The sequence below is a fragment of the Osmerus mordax genome, chromosome 13, assembly GCF_038355195.1.
Source record: "Osmerus mordax isolate fOsmMor3 chromosome 13, fOsmMor3.pri, whole genome shotgun sequence".
Lineage (NCBI taxonomy): Eukaryota > Metazoa > Chordata > Actinopteri > Osmeriformes > Osmeridae > Osmerus > Osmerus mordax.
In genome coordinates, this window is record NC_090062.1 from 2,111,040 (window position 1) to 2,127,873 (window position 16,834).

At 46.4% G+C, this 16,834-nt stretch overlaps 1 protein-coding gene across 6 annotated transcripts; it reads left to right on the forward strand.

The window, feature by feature from the left end:
• Positions 1-525: 525 nt before the first annotated feature.
• mindy2 (MINDY lysine 48 deubiquitinase 2) lies at positions 526-16,753 on the forward strand. 6 transcript variants are annotated; one of them, XM_067248652.1, is made up of 9 exons: positions 526-1,478; positions 1,929-1,986; positions 5,190-5,254; positions 7,905-8,063; positions 8,296-8,398; positions 9,068-9,210; positions 11,337-11,510; positions 12,327-12,515; positions 12,809-16,753. In XM_067248652.1, exons 1-9 carry the CDS (start codon positions 573-575, stop codon positions 12,980-12,982), a joined length of 1,971 nt encoding a protein of 656 aa, XP_067104753.1. In that variant the 5' UTR covers positions 526-572; the 3' UTR covers positions 12,983-16,753. The 6 variants fall into 6 exon arrangements, 5 of the variants coding, with proteins under 5 accessions (XP_067104753.1, XP_067104754.1, XP_067104755.1 ...); XM_067248653.1 differs by having other exon boundaries at positions 12,812-16,753; XM_067248654.1 differs by having other exon boundaries at positions 12,818-16,753.
• Positions 16,754-16,834: the final 81 nt, after the last annotated feature.

Consider the following 16,834-nt stretch of genomic DNA (forward strand, 5'->3'; position numbering starts at 1 on the left):
GAAAAATCTTAACACTTTTTTTTGTGTCTGAAATTTAAAATCGGAGAGGTTTGAAGTGGTAAGCAGGGTGTATACGTTAATGCGCTCAGTGTCAGTCATTTTACTGTGCAGTTCTGCCGCTGTGTGGCTGAGGATGGATATCACACAGCAGTCCGCGGACTTTCTTTTACTGTCGTTCTCTCTCGTTCTTTCTTTTACTTTCATTCTCTCTCTCTTTCTCTCTCTTTCTCTCACTCTTTCTCTCAAACGCGTAGGCCTACATACACGATGAAAAGAGGAAAAACCATGCCATGCTAAACAATGCTAATTCAGTGCAGTCAGATTAATATTAATACAATATGAAAACGGTGCACTTTTTTCAATGTTCACGTTCACTGCACCTGCACAGGTTGCACTCTTACAATTCTGATGCTGATGCTGAGTCCAACGTTGTCGTCCTCGACTGCCCCCTTTGGTCTAATGTTACATTACAGTCTCCACTACGTCACTAGCAGAGAGATGTCATGGCGTCTGTGGGACTGGAGCTAGAGCTACAATTTAGCTAAAAACCTGTCGACAGTGTGTAAACCGAAATGGAGAAAAATGCAAACCTGCATCGAGATACTGGAGGAACTTCTCTGTGTGCGACTATTGTTGGAGAAATGGGCGATGTTAAAGCAACCAGCGGGATGAAAGGAGCGAGCGATACGCGCAAGAATAGTGTGCATTCTCTCAGTACTTTGGTTAGTTGTAATAGCGCTAGTAATGTTATTAGCACTGCTGGTTCCATCTCTAGCGTTGATAAATTTGACAAGCCAGAAGTGTTTGAGTCTCTCTCAGTGCAAGAGAAGAATACACAGTCGAGTGATTGGTCTGAGACACCGTCCCCTGAATCTGGAGATCAGTTGACTAACGGGATGGGACATGGTTCGGTGCTGGCCACAGGAAACAGCGAGGGAGCCACCTCAAAGTTAGTAAACATCAAAACGGATAGGGGGACTTCATTTTTGAAAGGGGCATCGAGTTCAAGGAATACAGGTGTCCCATCTGAGGTTTTGGAAGGTGCACCAGTTGATCAAATGAAGCATATAGAACCGACAAATATTTGTCCGGACAAATCAAGCACTGGAAACGCCAAACCAGGAGTTTCGAGCGATCAAAATATATCCGAGGGTTTGCCAAGTGGGAGTGACCCGAGCATTGCAGGAGAATCCCGGAGCTTTGACTCTCTGGAGTCTTTTTCGAACCTCAACTCCTGCCCCAGCTCCGACCTCAACAGCGAAGGACTAGAAGAAAAGGGACTAGCCATAGCTCTACAGAGCGAATATGGAGCTGATGGAACCAAGATTCCGTGCACCAAGGATCGGGGCGCTGGCCAGTCTATATACCACATCAAGTGGATTAAGTGGAAAGAGGAAAACACCCCAATCATTACACAGAATGAGAACGGCCCGTGCCCATTGTTGGCAATTATGAATGTCCTTTTGCTTGCATGGAAGGTAATAATGACATTATTAATCCATGTTTTCAGAGGCAATTTTAGTTGGGATGATTAGGGAATATTGACCAAACACATTCTAAAGTTGATCTTTACTAAAGCAGTATGTGTTCATCTCCCAGGCATGTAAGGCCCTTGAAGAAACGCTATCTGGCAAAATCTATCTGATTAAATATTCAATAATGTGGCTTAATAAATACAGATTTCGTTTTTGAATCTTTCAATGCACAAGCTCGAGAGTATTTTAATGAAGTTACTAATGCCAGTAATGCCACTGGCAGTAATGCCAGTAATATGACATATTGGCTGGGGTTTATTTACTGTGAAACTGTCCCACTCCCTAATCATGGGAGTGGGAGATGCCTGCTGGGTTTCAAAAAAAATAGTTGGGGGAGGGGGGGGGGGGTTGATTTAGCTAATACCCACTTGTTAATGTGTGTTTCATATGCAGGTTAAGATGCCACCCATGATGGAGATCATAACTGCCGAACAATTAATGGAATATCTGGGTGAGTAGTAGGTGGACTTCCAGTTCCTGACTCTGTTTTTGTTTATTAAGACGTGTCTTAGCTGTCAGGCAGGAGGAAGGTGACAGGCAGGCACAGGCAAAGTCACAGCTTTCAAAAGCATTTTAGATAAGGAGACTCATATTCTATTATTTTTTATATATATATATATATTAAAGAAAAATTACGGTGGGGGGGGTTCAAACGTTCAAACGTCTTTGTCAGTAATTGCTAGTTTGTGTCAATGGGTGTAGAGGCACAGCAGGGCATGGAGATATAGAAGGGACCGGCTAGGGAGATCAATCTGACCTTAATGACAGAGTACAGGAGGACTGTAATTATGACCACAGTGCCTCTGCCTGGGAAGGCATTACTGAGTGCATGAATAATCAGAGGATATGGCCCCTATATCTTCTTTTACTAAAGTTCTCTCCACCCATGTGCATTGGTTTACGGTCTTTTAGAAGGAAACTAGATGACCATGAATGGTGTGCAATGCAAGCTTTGGTATGGTCACTTTAAAATAACATGGACTTGGAAAAACTAAGTATAAAGTGTTAGGTTAGGCCTTTACATGTGCTCCACTTGGCCACATAGGAAAGCATGCACATGTATGAGGTCCTCTGTCCTAACGGCCAGGCCCATGGTGTGGTCCTGGCCGTTAGGACAGAGGAGCAGACCAGGACTGGGGAAATCCCCTGCTAACGTCAGGGAAACAGGAGCCGGTCCCCTCTGGCACGCCATGCTAAGACCCCCCCCCCCCCAACTGGGATGTTTACATGATGTAAAACTAGGGGTGTCTTCTTACTACAGACTCTCTGTCCCGAGCTCTATAGGCACCCCGTTACTGTCATTGTCGCCAAGCTCTGGCAGATTTTTATTCGGATGTTCAGATTGGCGCACTATTTTCCAAGCCTTTTAACCTTTGCATTATTATGACATTTATTGTTTAATTGTAAATGGGTTCATTAAAGCACTTTAGAATCAATAACAACCCTCACTAGCAGTAAGGGATATAAACACACCAGCTGCTTGGTCTGGAAATGGATCTACTTAACTCATGCCATGAGAGGTTTGTAGACTTTTATCTGTTCAGCTGGGGTTTCAGAATGAGGGTCAGCTTGCACCAGAACTCCTCTCCAGTGTCCCACATTAGACTGGTGAAAATGGAACTGGGATGTTGTTTTTCACTTTCCCACTAGTGAGTTATTGGAGAAGGGAAAAGGCTGCTGTTTATATTTCCAGATCTTTGCTTATTTTCCCGATTGTAAATGTGAAATCCTACTTCAAGGCAACGAGAGTCTTACTGGGTGTACAGTACAATGGTCTTGCAAATCGAATATAATATTCTACCAATCTCTTTGATACAAGATGACAGCATAGAAAGAAAACTGGAAGGTACCAAAGGTTCCTCCAGGTAAATGCACATGAAACCAAGAGGCCATAGAATGGGCCCTACTGCAACACAATCTTGTATTCCGTTTCCTTTGTTCATTTTTTTATTTATTCCTCTTGCGCTATCGGATAGGGCAAGAGGGCCTATCCCCTCTCTTTCCTGTCTTTTGCCCCCTGCTCTGCTAGACCCCCCCAAACTCTGTTTGCAAGCTCCATGTTTTGCTCTGTCTTAACCACCCTGCAGAGAACACTTACCCTACCCTGCAAATCAGAGATGACAAGCAGTAATTGAGCACACAACATTTTCATTTCACACAGGCCTGTTTTTCCATCTGTGTCATCGGTGTTAGATCTCCTCTGAGGATTGCTCATGGTTGTCAGCCATCCTTCCCCTGTTTGTACATCGCTGACCTCACAGGCTGTATGTCGGCCCAGTGGAGCTGTGTGAATCAGTCCAGATATGTGAGCTATCCCTTTTCCTAGGCCTTATAAAGTGTGTCTCTCAGTGATTTTGGAGTGCACATGGTCTCTCTGTAATTTAGTAACTAAGACCACAAAGCGCACAATGAATCACTTGGGTTCTGGCCAGTGTGTACGGGCGGGAGATGATTCCTAGCCTCATCACTACAAAATGTTAGTGATTGTTTCCTCCCTAGCCATAAGCAATGACCTACGAGGAAGAGAGAGTGAGAGCCACACAGTGTGTGGTCTTTTAATGTGGGCTTGATGAACACACGCTCAAGCCAGTGTTGAGGGAGAATAAAGAGGCTGGTGGAGGTTGGGCTCCTGCAGCTCCCAGTGCCAGTGAGATGGCAGCAGGGGCCCAGCAGGGAAGGCCCTGTCCCCCACCCCGCTGGAGGGAGACCGGGGCACAGGGAGAGAGGCCAGGGCAGAGGAAGAGGGGCCAGGAGGGGTTTCACCCATAGAAATGTCAGTCATTTGACTGGCTTCTACTGGGTACATTCTTGGACTTCTGGCTGCTGTACATTAACCAATTCTGTAGTTAAGGAGAGGATATGGAGAACCACTCATACAGTAAAGACACCCTGTTCCCTTACTCACAGCCAGTAATGACTTACCGTTGTAATAAAAGGGAAAGGTTGTTTGGTTCATAAAAAAAACAGATGTTTCACTGTTTTTTATGGAACTGAAAAGTTTCGCCTGTGTTTTTGGTGGAAAGAGGGTGTTGATTCATGATTAAAGTAACTAAACCTTACATTTACTGGAATGGCAAAAAAAGAACCCGTATTGGAGGCGTTGTTTTGCCCAGGGGCGGTGTACGCCACAATGAGAGCCTGTGTGTTCTGACCTGCAGTGTTCCACAGGAGGAGGGCTGGTGCTGAGTGGAATGTTAAAGAGGGGCTGACAGGTGCACTGTGATCAGGACTGCACTGCCCTCTTCATGGTGGTGGCCGGACTGGGCGAGAGCACCGGGGAGGGAGGGGGGCTGGGGGGTCTGGTCCTCCTACGTCCTGTCAGCCGGGGTCGCTCAAGCTGGGCTTAGCTGACCCTACACGCCTGGCCCACTGGAAAGACAGCTGGCCAGCACTAAACGCTATCCTCACAGCCTCTCGCTCCGTATTATAAATGTCTTCTTTCATCCGCTGAAAAAAACGCATTTGATATTTTTTGCACATCAGATTGATGAGAGGGGCAGATAGTGTGTTAATCGGTTCATATCAAATCTGGGGCGAGTGGGAGGAGTCTGCTGGTGTTTGCTTCCTCTCTCTGACCCTGTGCTGTTTTAACTAGCCGTGCTCTGATGTTGCCTCTCCGTCTGTCTCCTCTCTTCCCCTCTTCCTCCTCTACAGGAGACTACATCTTAGATGCCAAGCCTAAAGAGATCTCTGAAGCCCAGCGGCTCAACTATGAACAGGTAAAGGCTGTTGCGGCCTCAACACATCCAGTCCTTCTCTGTCGCTCCCCATCCCCGTTGACATGCGTTCATCCGGCAGACGCTTTCATCCATGAAGACGTGCAAATGACCACATCTTTCTGTTTCCGCATAAATATCTCAGGGGCTAGCCGTAGCGGCGGCACCATCACCGCCTCACTGCTGACGTCACTCTCCAGGGAGCGTGGCTCGTTCTTGGCACCTATGCGACCCAAAATATGCCCATGTGCCTGGAGCCCGGGCCTTCTCCCAGCCAGTGACACCCGAGTGGGGATTGCATAGGAGGGACGTGCTGCCGTCATTACAAGCTTACGCACACGGTATAGAGCAAGCAGTCCTGTGCTTCTGCATGAGTGGGTTATAGCCCCAGATGGGAACAGCAGAACACTGATGTATGTTCACATGATGTGTAAATAGCCCTTGCGTTGTTGTTTCCGCTAGATGAGTAAAGAGCTCCATTCGGAGCTCCGTTCCTCCCCTATATAGCTTACGTAACATGAGGGCCTAGGGGAAAGTCGGGTTCAGGAGCATTGAATCATGTCTTTTCACATGGCTTTGGGTGCTCGGGGATGCATAGCTGTGTTCAGTTCAGGGTCAATGGGAGTGTGTGTGTGTGGGAGCGTGTGTGTGTCTGGGAGTGTGTGTGTGTGTGGGAGTGTGTGTCTCATGTCGAGGCAGTCAGTGATGGTGCTCCAGCTCCATCCCTCCCCGTTGCGAGGGGTACAGCTCCTCTCCAGATTTTTGTGGCAAGGAACCAGTACATCTGTGAAAGCTTTTTACACAAACATCGCTGCTCGGGGAAGAGTGCGTGTGTGTGTGTGTGTTAGACCTGCTGATTTGACCACTCGCACAAAAAAACGTACCCCTGCTTTGTTTGTGTCCATGTACTGTCACCCAGTGTCTGGATACCTGACAGAGCAGAGTTGGCTGGCTCCTATTTAGGTTCCTGGTGTTCTCTAAAAGCTTTTTTGAATCGCAAAGAAGGACAGGCTAGCTTTGATGTGAGTGTGCGCACATGCGCCTGTATCCGGGCTCTGCACTTGTGTGGATTTTGGAGAAGCTCTGTTAGCTGGGGCAGCGATGCATCTCCGGGTTGCTGTCCAATTGGCAAGCCCTGCCTCGAGCTCGGCAGCAGAGCTGTTGACCAGGGAAACGGCCTCAGCCTCGCTCCCTGAATGGGGGTTAGGGTTAGGGACGAGGAGGCGAGGAGGTGGAGTCCGCCTTTCACAAGAGGAGTCGCTAGCATGCCAGTGTGCAAGTTAAACAGAAATAGGTTCATCTGGCCATTCTGTTAGCCTATTTTTGTCCTTCTTTTCCTTCCTTTGTTCACTGCTACTTGCTTTTTAGTCGCATAGACAAGCTCCTTGTTGTGATTTTGAAAAGTTGAGTGTGCTTGCGAGAGATACCTTTATTTATACATTCTGGCTTCAAAACATCTGTCAGAGGAGGAGATGAGGTTGAAAATAGAGATGGCTGGTTTGTGGTTCCACTCTCGTTTCGGAGGAACATGATTGCTCTCGCAGGATTCTCAAACGTTTCACACTGACTTGGTCACAAGGGAGCACTCTCTCTCTATAGGGCTGGATGAGTACATCAGTTCATCAGTAATAAAAAAAAAACACTGTTCTTTTAGATAGATGTTTTAACAATGTTTTTATATAGGGATTGCTGATATAGTGATTTAGGCTAAACAGTAGTGTTAGTGGATGACAGAGAAACAGACTGCAGGCTGCCTTAGTTGCTTCTCTGCCAGGGGTCGTGGAAATGAAGTATCGATCTGGCAACAAGCGTAGCTATGTATGTGTCAGGAAGACGGGTCTGTTTATCCAATAAAAGGTTATCTGCCTCTGTCTGTCATTAAACATGGAGAGACAAAACAAAAGTCGAATATTGCCCCGCGTCTCTCACGCCAGTGTGTCCATGCTCCACCCCAGGAGGAGTGTGAGCGGGGCCACCCTGACGCAGGAGGGCGTGGGTGGACAAGACAGCATACTGGGCCAGGGGCGTAGAACCGGAGCAGTGGGCGGGCACCTTCCTGAGCCCTGCCTGAGGTGCCTGGCTGTGCCAGTCCCGCCGTCATCCAGACGGCACAGTGTGACTGGTCGCGGGTCGCACACTGCCGGATCTCTTCTGCCGCAGCCATCCGACAGGCTGAGGAGAGGATGAAAGCTGTCTGAGTGTCCTCGCTGTGTTTTCTGTTTCTCTTGTTCCTTCGCTGCTCGCAACAAAGAATGGCAGAAGTGAAGGGAAGAATGAGATGCCCCCTTATCACCTACACACACACACTTAGATGCGCACCGTACACACACACACACACACCACACACGCACGCAAAACCTTTTCACCACACCGCGCCACTCAGTGTTGCATCGAAAAGCTGCCGGCTCACAGGGATTTATTTTCACTTTTCATTATATCTTGTTATGGAAAAGAAAATGAGAAAAGAAGACACACCAGCATTATCCTGGAGCCTTGGCTCTTCCTTTGTCAAATGTAACAACTGCTTTTCCATCTCATCGCAGTGAGAAAACCGGTGGCATGTGGAAGAACCCAGATTTGATCTAACCCTCGACAAGCATTTAATGAGAACACTAGTTTCATTTTGGTTTCTTAATGTGTTTTTTCCTCCCAGAACATGAGTGACGCCATGGCAGTGCTCCACAAGCTGCAGACAGGGCTGGACGTAAACGTCAAGTTCACCGGGGTACGAGTGTTTGAGTACACCCCTGAGTGCATCGTCTTTGACCTGCTGGACATCCCGCTCTACCATGGCTGGCTGGTGGACCCCCAGGTAAAGACCTGCTAGTCAGTGTACAAACACATATTAGCAAGGTGAAATGACCACACAGCCACTACAAGGGCTTTGGTGTTCTTCAGTATTGTCTTTCTCTTGGCAACTTGACAGAGGGGTTATTTGAGCTTGTTTGTCATTGCTTCGAAAATGACAAAGTTCGATAAATGGTCTCTTTCACTCTCACACACACACTCTCTTTCTCCTTCTGCCTGTCCTTCATTCTCCACAGATGGGTGACATTGTGAAGGCAGTGGGCAACTGCAGCTACAACCAGCTGGTGGAGAAGATAATCTCTTGCAAGCAGTCAGACAGCAGCGAGCGGGCCGGGGAAGGTGGGTGGATTGGCCTTACGTTGTTGCTCGTCGCTCTGCTCCACCCTCCTCTCCGCATCCAGGGCTCTGCTCGATAAGGCTCACAGTTCACTCCATTTCCTCCTTTGTGCTGAGCAGATAAACCGAGCGAAGCAAGTGGCTGGCCTCAATGTTTCTGTGGAGGGCTGCCTGTAGTTCAGCTGGTTTCTCTCTTTATTTCTCTTTCTCACACAGACACAGACTCAAACGGCTCCAATAGTGTATAAATATATTCAATTGGCCTGATAATATATTCAATATATTCAAAGCCTATTTTAGGCTTTTCATACTTATTGCGTGAATAAACAAACAGTGAGTTGGTTAGCAGGGCTTAAAACCACATCTTTTCTAACTCGAGGTCTGGTGACTTGTTCTGGTCTTCTTAGTCCCGCTCTGTCTGGAGGTGACCATGTCTGCCTGGAGCTCTCACACAACTTCCCCGATCAGCAACGCTGTTTCCACCTGCACGTCAGCCTCCATCACCGCTGTGTCCGTGCACGTCCTATTTACACCTCGCACTAACCCATCACGCTCTTTCTCTCGATCTCTCCCCTTGTCCTACCCTCCCTCCCACGACACCTCTCTCCAACCCCCCCCCCTCCCTCCCTCCCTCCCTCCCTCCCTCCCCCCTCCGCCTCACGGCGTCCGCAGGGTTCGTAGCGGAGCAGTTCCTGCACAGCACGGCAACCCAGCTGACGTACCACGGCCTGTGTGAGCTCACCTCCACCGTGCAGGAGGGCGAGCTAGGAGTCTTCTTCAGGAACAACCACTTCAGCACCATGAGCAAGTACAAGGTAACCTAACCCCTCCTGCTCCTGGCCGTGTTTCCAAACCACTAAATAGGATCCATGTATAGAATTGGGAGTCTGTTTCCGACCTTTTCAGCTGTGTGGATGTGCACTCCGATCTGCCGTCCCCCCTAGTGGACACAATGGGCCTTGCAGGCCTGAGAACGTTTGAGGACAAGTTGTCCTTTTCTCTGTGACTTCCACCTCGCCACGGCCCACTCGCCATGTTAAACATGCAAGGTTAGAAGGTTCGGAACTGTTCCCTTTTTGTTGACCTCACTCAACTTCAGATAGAGCGAGCCTTTACATACATGTTATGTGGTTAGGTTATTTTAAAGACCAGGGATCTCATGTATAAACATGGATTTTGGAGACAGTGGGAATGGGCGACGCAGATGGTGAAGTGGTGTACTGTAGTCAGACTGCAGAAAGTAAATGTGGGAAGAACAATTACTCGTAATATTTATATATTTTGTTTTCTTTACACATCAAGGAAAAATCCAGCAGTGTTATCTGCACTTGTACTGAGTGATAATTGTTCCATAAACACCTTGTAAAATCCAAATCAAATCTTAAATAAAAATTCAGCGCTGTCTCACCATCACATTGTCCACTATGGGTGCAGGAGGAGGATATGGCCCGACTGCATGGAATACAGGATAACATCACATATCCTACCTTTAGATAACTGCAGAACATAGTGTATAACTAAATATATTTCTTTAATACTGTGCATATATCATCATATGTCAAATACAGCGGTTAAGCTATTGCTACACTCTACGTCCTCGTTATCCGTCCAAACTTTAATACTGTTCATAACAAAACCAACATGAAGAATAATGTGGTTTTTCGGGCCTCCACCTCACCTACAAGTATTTCAATGTCAGTGTCTGAGAATTTGCGCCTTTTAGTTTTTTCCCCACCTGTCGCCATGATTCACCATAAAGAAACATGCCAGGGTCATTAATATACTGGATCAGCGTTCATGAGGTGCTTTGCATTGACTATTTATGGTTAAAAATGGGCGTGTTCAGGGCGGGATAAGATGCTGATTCAAGTATGCACACTTGTGCTAATCTGCCATTTATAAAGGGAACATTGCTTACAGGTGTGCGTACGCAAGGTTTTTATAAGTCTGATTTTTGGGGGGCGCAAGCCATTGTAGGCTTTTGGACGTACGTATACTTTTAGTATGAATTCTACGCACAGTTTTATCAATGAGACCCCAGCTCTTTGTGTACAGCATACTCAGGTTTTTTGGTTGTTGTTTTTTTTAACCCTTGTACTGCCTTCGGGTCACATGACCCAAAGGTCCATAACGAACCATCGTTGTGTTTACCCAATTTTACCCAATACAAAAACAAATAAAAATAATTTTCTTTTAACCTTTGCAATGTGGGGGATCTGAGACAGCCCAATGGTTAAAAGAAAATGCTTCAATTTGTTTTTGTATGCGGTAAAGTTGTCGCAATACGACGGTGGGTCACAACGACTGATGGGTCAGAATGACCCGAAGATAACACAGACACCCAAGTCCTTATCAGCCTTCTGTTAACCATGGGGCACCATCAGCCTCCTCCCCTCCTCCCCAATGACTGTTCTTCACACTCAGTTACACCCTGTTTCCCCAGAGTGGAGGGATCAGCACAACCTGTTCCAGCGCTGCTACATTCTCCTCAGTCTACCTAGTGTGGCTAGGGGACACGGGGAGTCCGAAGCCACCCCCCACCCTCCCCGTCTGTTATCAGGGCTGCGGGGACAGGCCCTTCCTGTTATCAGAGCAGGGGAAGTGACGCAGGCCTGAGAGCGTGTCGCAGCAATGCCGAGCTGAGCAAAGAGTGTAGCACCTCTGACCTCCAGATCTGCACCACTCACGAGTACAAAGCCCTCTTTCTCACACGTCGTCACACTCACCGCACTCATTCCCTCTCAAGTGCCGGGATAGAGTTCCGTCAACACTCCCATTCCGCAAACTGTCATAGAAGCTGCCTCAAATCAAACTTGATTTCTATTTTATATTTATAACGCAGTGGTGGTGTTACTTTACCCAAGGGTTAAAGTAAGTGGTGCTAGAAGGGTGCTGGTTTGCTGGCGGTGGTGAGAGCGGGGGTGTGATGTTTGTCTGGCAGGGTCAGCTGTACCTGCTGGTGACCGACCAGGGCTTCCTGACGGAGGAGAAGGTGGTGTGGGAGAGCCTGCACAACGTGGACGGGGACGGGAACTTCTGCGACTCAGACTTCCGCCTGCGGCCCCCTTCTGACCCGGAGACGGTGTACCGTGGCCAGCAGGACCAGATCGACCAGGTCACACACACACACACTCCCCACCCTCAACAACCATGAAGGCTTCTGAATAATAAACACATCAGCATTCAATGTGGTGACAACTGAACATCAAGCCACAGTTAAACCCTGCTCTGACCATCTGTACTGAGACAGTTATATTCTGTCTAAGTAGCGAGGCAAAGTTCTTTAATAATAGATGATAAAAGCTTCCCGGCACCCCATTACCAGCTCCACAGCTGTACTGCTTCACTCCACACACACACACTTTCTCCCCAGATTTGATCCGCCTGAATTCCTGATCAGCAGATCAGTCACATGTAGCACCCACCCTCTGTATACCATACTGCGGCGCGCTCCACCAATCTGCTCTTTGATTGGCTCTTTAATAATTCACGTCGTGTGCATTTCAGCATCACCACAGCTGGCTGCTGATTGGTTATTGTGTGCGGCCTGCTCTATGCTGTCTGGCAGCTGTGTGACTGGTGTGACGACAGCTGGGTCCCACACCCACCACCCACTTCTAGAGAGAGAGGGGGGGGGGGGTCACATTTCATCCCTGTACCCACACACAGACTCACACCAGAGGACATCACAGCAGACAGTTAAGACTGGGTCCAGTCCAGAGCGGATTGGTTTAACTCTGCCAGGGTTATAAACAGAGACCTCTTCTGTTGCCGCATGTTGGTTTGTAGGTGTTCAGATTATACACAGTGACATATCACACAGTCAACTGTTGATGATAACTATGTAAATGAAAACTCACTCACTGTGTTTGTGTGTGGGGTGTGGTGGATGTGGGTGTGTGCGTGTGTGTGTGCACGTGTGCCCGTGCAGGACTACCTGATGGCGCTGTCGCTGCAGCAGGAGCAGCAGAGCCAGGACCTGCAGTGGGAGCAGCCGCCAGAAGGCCTCAGCGACCTGGAGCTGGCCAAGAAGCTGCAGGAGGAGGAGGACCGACGCGCCTCGCAGTACTACCAGGAGCAGGAGCAGGCCGCCGCCGCCGCAGCAGCAGCACAAACCCAGGTCCGGGAGGATGGAGATGTGGAGGGATGAGGAGGAGGAGAGAGCCTGATGAGGAGGAGAGTTAGTGGTGGCGGGGGTAGATCAGAGGCGGGAAAGGAAGAGTTGTTAGAGGAGTTGTGGCAGAGACGGGGGGGTTTTGAGACTTGGGACTTAGATCTTGACAGCTTTTACACATTGCTACCTTTACGAGCTTATTGAACTCCCAGGCCTTTCTGGAATATTCCGGTTGCCCATATCCTGTGCATTCCAGTCAGCAGGAGGCTGAGTGTTGACGCTGCTCCTTGTTGTTGCAGCAGGGTCAGCAGCCGCCAGCAGGGGTTGAGGAGGCGGACGGAGGTGCGGCCGGGCCGGCCGGGGGGGCAGCGGGGCCAGTCGGGGCCACGCCCAGCCCAGGGAAGCAGCCCTCCTCCACAGAGAAAAAAACGAAGAAAGAACCCAAGGAGAAAGAAAAATGTGTCATTTTGTAACAGAGGATGTGTGTGTGTGTGTGTATATATGTGTGTGCGTGTGTGTGTGTGTGTGGATCAGAGAGGGAGGAGGAGGCGAAGGGCAGCATGTCTACCTAGATCTTACAGCTAATGCACAGCCCCCCCTCCTGTTGATGAACCAAGGTGGAGGGTGCAAAGGAGAACGGAAATACTTAGAGTGACGACAAGACTTAAGTGATGAGTTTCCGTTCCCAAGCCACTGGTGCCTGCCATCCTCTACTCTCAGTGGACCCTGGACAACAGAGGAAGGGACACTATCACGAAGAACACCAAGCTTTCGTACAGTTGGCCAAACTTTGTTACAAGTTGCACAGTGCACTATGTTTGTGACGCGGGGTCAAGTTCATTGGGAGTGACTTTATAGCTAAATGGAAAAACCTAAAGAAACAGAATATCACTACTCACTATTGCATCTTTTTGGGACACCATTTCATGCATCTTTTTGGGACACCATTTCGTGTTCATTTTCATGGCAGTTGATAAGCTATTTTTTTTTATAAATTATAATTACAGCACATCGTATAGAAATGCCTGCTATAGATGTATCTTGTTTTTTGGTTGTTAGTTATTGTTGGTCACTTACATCTATATAATCATAGTCAAGAGTTTGACCAGAGTTTTTTAGCCTCCTTGCCAAATTGCCCACTGAATTCACGTTTGTATGTGAGTGCTATAGAGAAGTTTTATTTTGCTGTAAATTGAAAGGGATTTTTTGCCATTTGGAAATTAATATAAGCACCCTTGTGACAACCGTATTTGTTTCTCGTTTCAGACACTAGTACCCACCTCTATTCTGTCCTACAGAGATGTGGATTCCAGATAGCTTCACTGTTACATTTACCTACCCTCGTTGGGAATACCCATGTCCAGATATGCCTTTTGCCTTACTAGTGTATGGCAGAGTTCAATTCTGCTTTGTGTGTGTGAGGGTGTTCATGTGTGTGTTGCGTGTAACTCATTTTTGGCTGTCTGTCAGACCTATTTACTCAGCTCATTAATGTCTGCTTTTTATTTCATTTCTTTTGGAAATGGCATTTTAATTACACATGTACAGTACAGTATACAAGGTATGCCATATATATTTCATTTATATATTTTCCATCCATGACAGTCTGGACAACCAGACAGTGTGTAAACCGGTAAACATTGTCACCTGAGAGAGAAGGCTGGGTCTGGGCCAGATAGCTACTCAGCAGTATCCTACACTGACTTACTCTAATGGCCCCCCCATCTCTCTGACTGTCTGACTGCTGCTGACTACACCCCGTCAAGACATGATTTAAGATTAGTTCAGCTTGGGCAGCTGCCCTCATCCCTTCCTAGTTTAGTTCTGGAAGCAGGAGTTTTATATTGTGGCCATGATTGATCCCATGCGCTTCTCCTACTTCATTTGACAACTAGACTAATTTATATACATTGTGTATCAATGTAACAAATGCTCATTTATGGTGAAGCTAGCTAGTAGATTGCGCCATTGTCCTACTATGGTACTGCCTACTGAGAAACAGTTTTTTTATCTATACATTCCAGCTGATTGCCTTGACTGAAGCCTTGTGTTGTTTTTCAGATGTAGGAACAGCAGGAGGAACGCCTGGCAGTGCTAGCTTTGAGGTTTCCATTGTTGCTCTCTTACCTTTTCGTTTTTGTTGTCCAGAAAACGCACAGCTCCAGTCTTCAAGGCAAGCCCAGCAGTGTTGTGACTGTTTGTTTGCTTGTCATCTTGGACAGGCTGGTAGTAGTGGCACCCTTCCCTGCACGCTGGGCTTGACAGGCTGGGCTAAGCTGTGCCTGCCTGGCCCTCAAGAGGCCAGTCTTTCAACAAAAAAAGCCTTACAACATTTACAATAGATTTTTTAAGGACAAAAGGAAACAGGTGTATTACCAGAATGAGACAATCTGTAGATTTGAACATAGGCATCAGAAATACTCTCAGGTCTTCTCTGAAGGAACCTATCCTTGAGTGTCTTTTGCTCATATCTAGATGTGAATCAGCTGCCTTGGCAACATTGTTCTTGATATAAACCAGTATATTGTATTTGATACAGTACCCTGTCACTCCCCCATGAGAATGTGTTGTAAATGTAATCGTGTAATCACAACATATGTACCAGTAATATAAACTATTTAAACACACAATAGGGCAACTTTGTAGCTGTTAGTACTGGCTGTGCATTGTTATAACTGTCTACATTTATGGCTTTCGTTCTTTCAAATAGTAAAACTTGAGCTATTCTCAGGTGTACTGGGTGAAAGGAATATTTTCATATGTTGAATAACGTTAGTCATTAACTTGTTGCCCCTTTTTATTAAAAGGCTGCATATAGACAGTGAAATACGCTGCTAAGTTTTATGTCCCAAAAAGTGACTCAATTGGCAGGGTTGACAGAGCACCTTCCATGAAGTCAGTCGTGAGTGAACCTCCACTCCAGACTACTTTGTGACTTGCTGGCACCATACTAACGTCATTAAAGAAAGAGAAGCTCCTCTGTGTTAGTACAGATAACCTCAGTTCCCGCCTTGACTTGTGTTTATTAATGAACCAGTTGAAAACATTCCAAAGGCAAATTGTGGGAAGTATTGTCAAGTTAGGATTTTTCAAATAGCCTGGTCTCTGAGGATGCAGGAGTCATTTTGTGAGAAGCGATAACTAGATGCCCAACAAATAGTTCTCTAATAAGCATGCTATTGGGGTCCCTTACATTGCATTTGGTGTAACAAGTTCTGGATATTTTGATGTGTTATGTGGTTCAGTTTCAACCTTGTTCCTCAAATTGATTGATCTGAAGGGTTTTGTGTGGAATGTCTCAAGTGATTATTCGTAAGCCTTGTGATAGTGGTTGTCGGGTAAATACTGTAAAAGTTGTACTTTAACAAGGTAGTCCTTGAAAATGTAGTCATTGTAATTGGTTTTGCACTGTTACATTGATATGCACTACTAAGAGAAGAGAATCATACCTCATTTTATACAGAATTTAAATTGTGCTCCACTGCTATGGTTCTCTGGATAACACAGGCTAGGAGAATGTCTGGAGGGACAGCAGTAGTTTCTTTAAACATGATTAAGATGTGGGCTGTTTCTGAAGTATAAAAGGGCTGTTGAACTATTGGGTTTAAAGTACAGTAAATATACATGTGAATATGTAGCTCCATCAATAGAATGTGCTGCAGTTTACTACCTATACCTGTTCATCCGCTAAGACATTGTCACATCACATTTGACAGCATAGCTTTAAAGTGTGAGTGATATTATTGTAATGAAACTCCGCCTCCCAGTTGAGAAACATTGTAGAAGAATAAAAAGGATTGAAGTTAATTTACATTCTAAAAGATTGCTCAAAACAGACTGCAAGTAAATTGTCTGTTAGCAAAATAATATTTGACCTTAACATTTGGTGGAGCACAATGCATTGTTAAACACCCCAATCAATACTTGTATGTCTCAGTTTCATTTGTTTGGTTCTCTTGGATGCAATATCAGTTCCCAGATGTTATGTGATGCATGTATAGTGCTGAATGCAACTTAAGGCGTACTAATATCAGTAATCCCACAGTATACTTTAACTTGTCTTTTGTTTATACGTTCACTTTCTAACTACAAACAAAAATGAAGCTCTTGCTCAGTTATGAAAGTTCTTTTTTTGTTGGTTCAAATGTTTCACATGACCAAATAATGTATGTAGCCTTTCACAGTACAGTTGCAAAACTTAGATGGTGGTTCTCCTGTAACTAAATGCCTTAGACGAGGGACATTCAGCCTGATTATAAAAGTACCTGGACAATAAAAAGCAAAAAAGGAATTGCCTGGTTATTCCACGTCAGCCGTTTGTGAGA

Bases quoted from the DNA above. Each gene is read 5' to 3' on its own strand.
- mindy2 (XM_067248652.1), top strand. From the start codon at position 573: ATGGAGAAAAATGCAAACCTGCATCGAGATACTGGAGGAACTTCTCTG. The intron at 11,511-12,326 runs GTCACACACACA...GTGCCCGTGCAG, and splicing joins AGCAGGACCAGATCGACCAG to GACTACCTGATGGCGCTGTC. The intron at 12,516-12,808 runs GTCCGGGAGGAT...TTGTTGTTGCAG, and splicing joins CAGCAGCAGCACAAACCCAG to CAGGGTCAGCAGCCGCCAGC.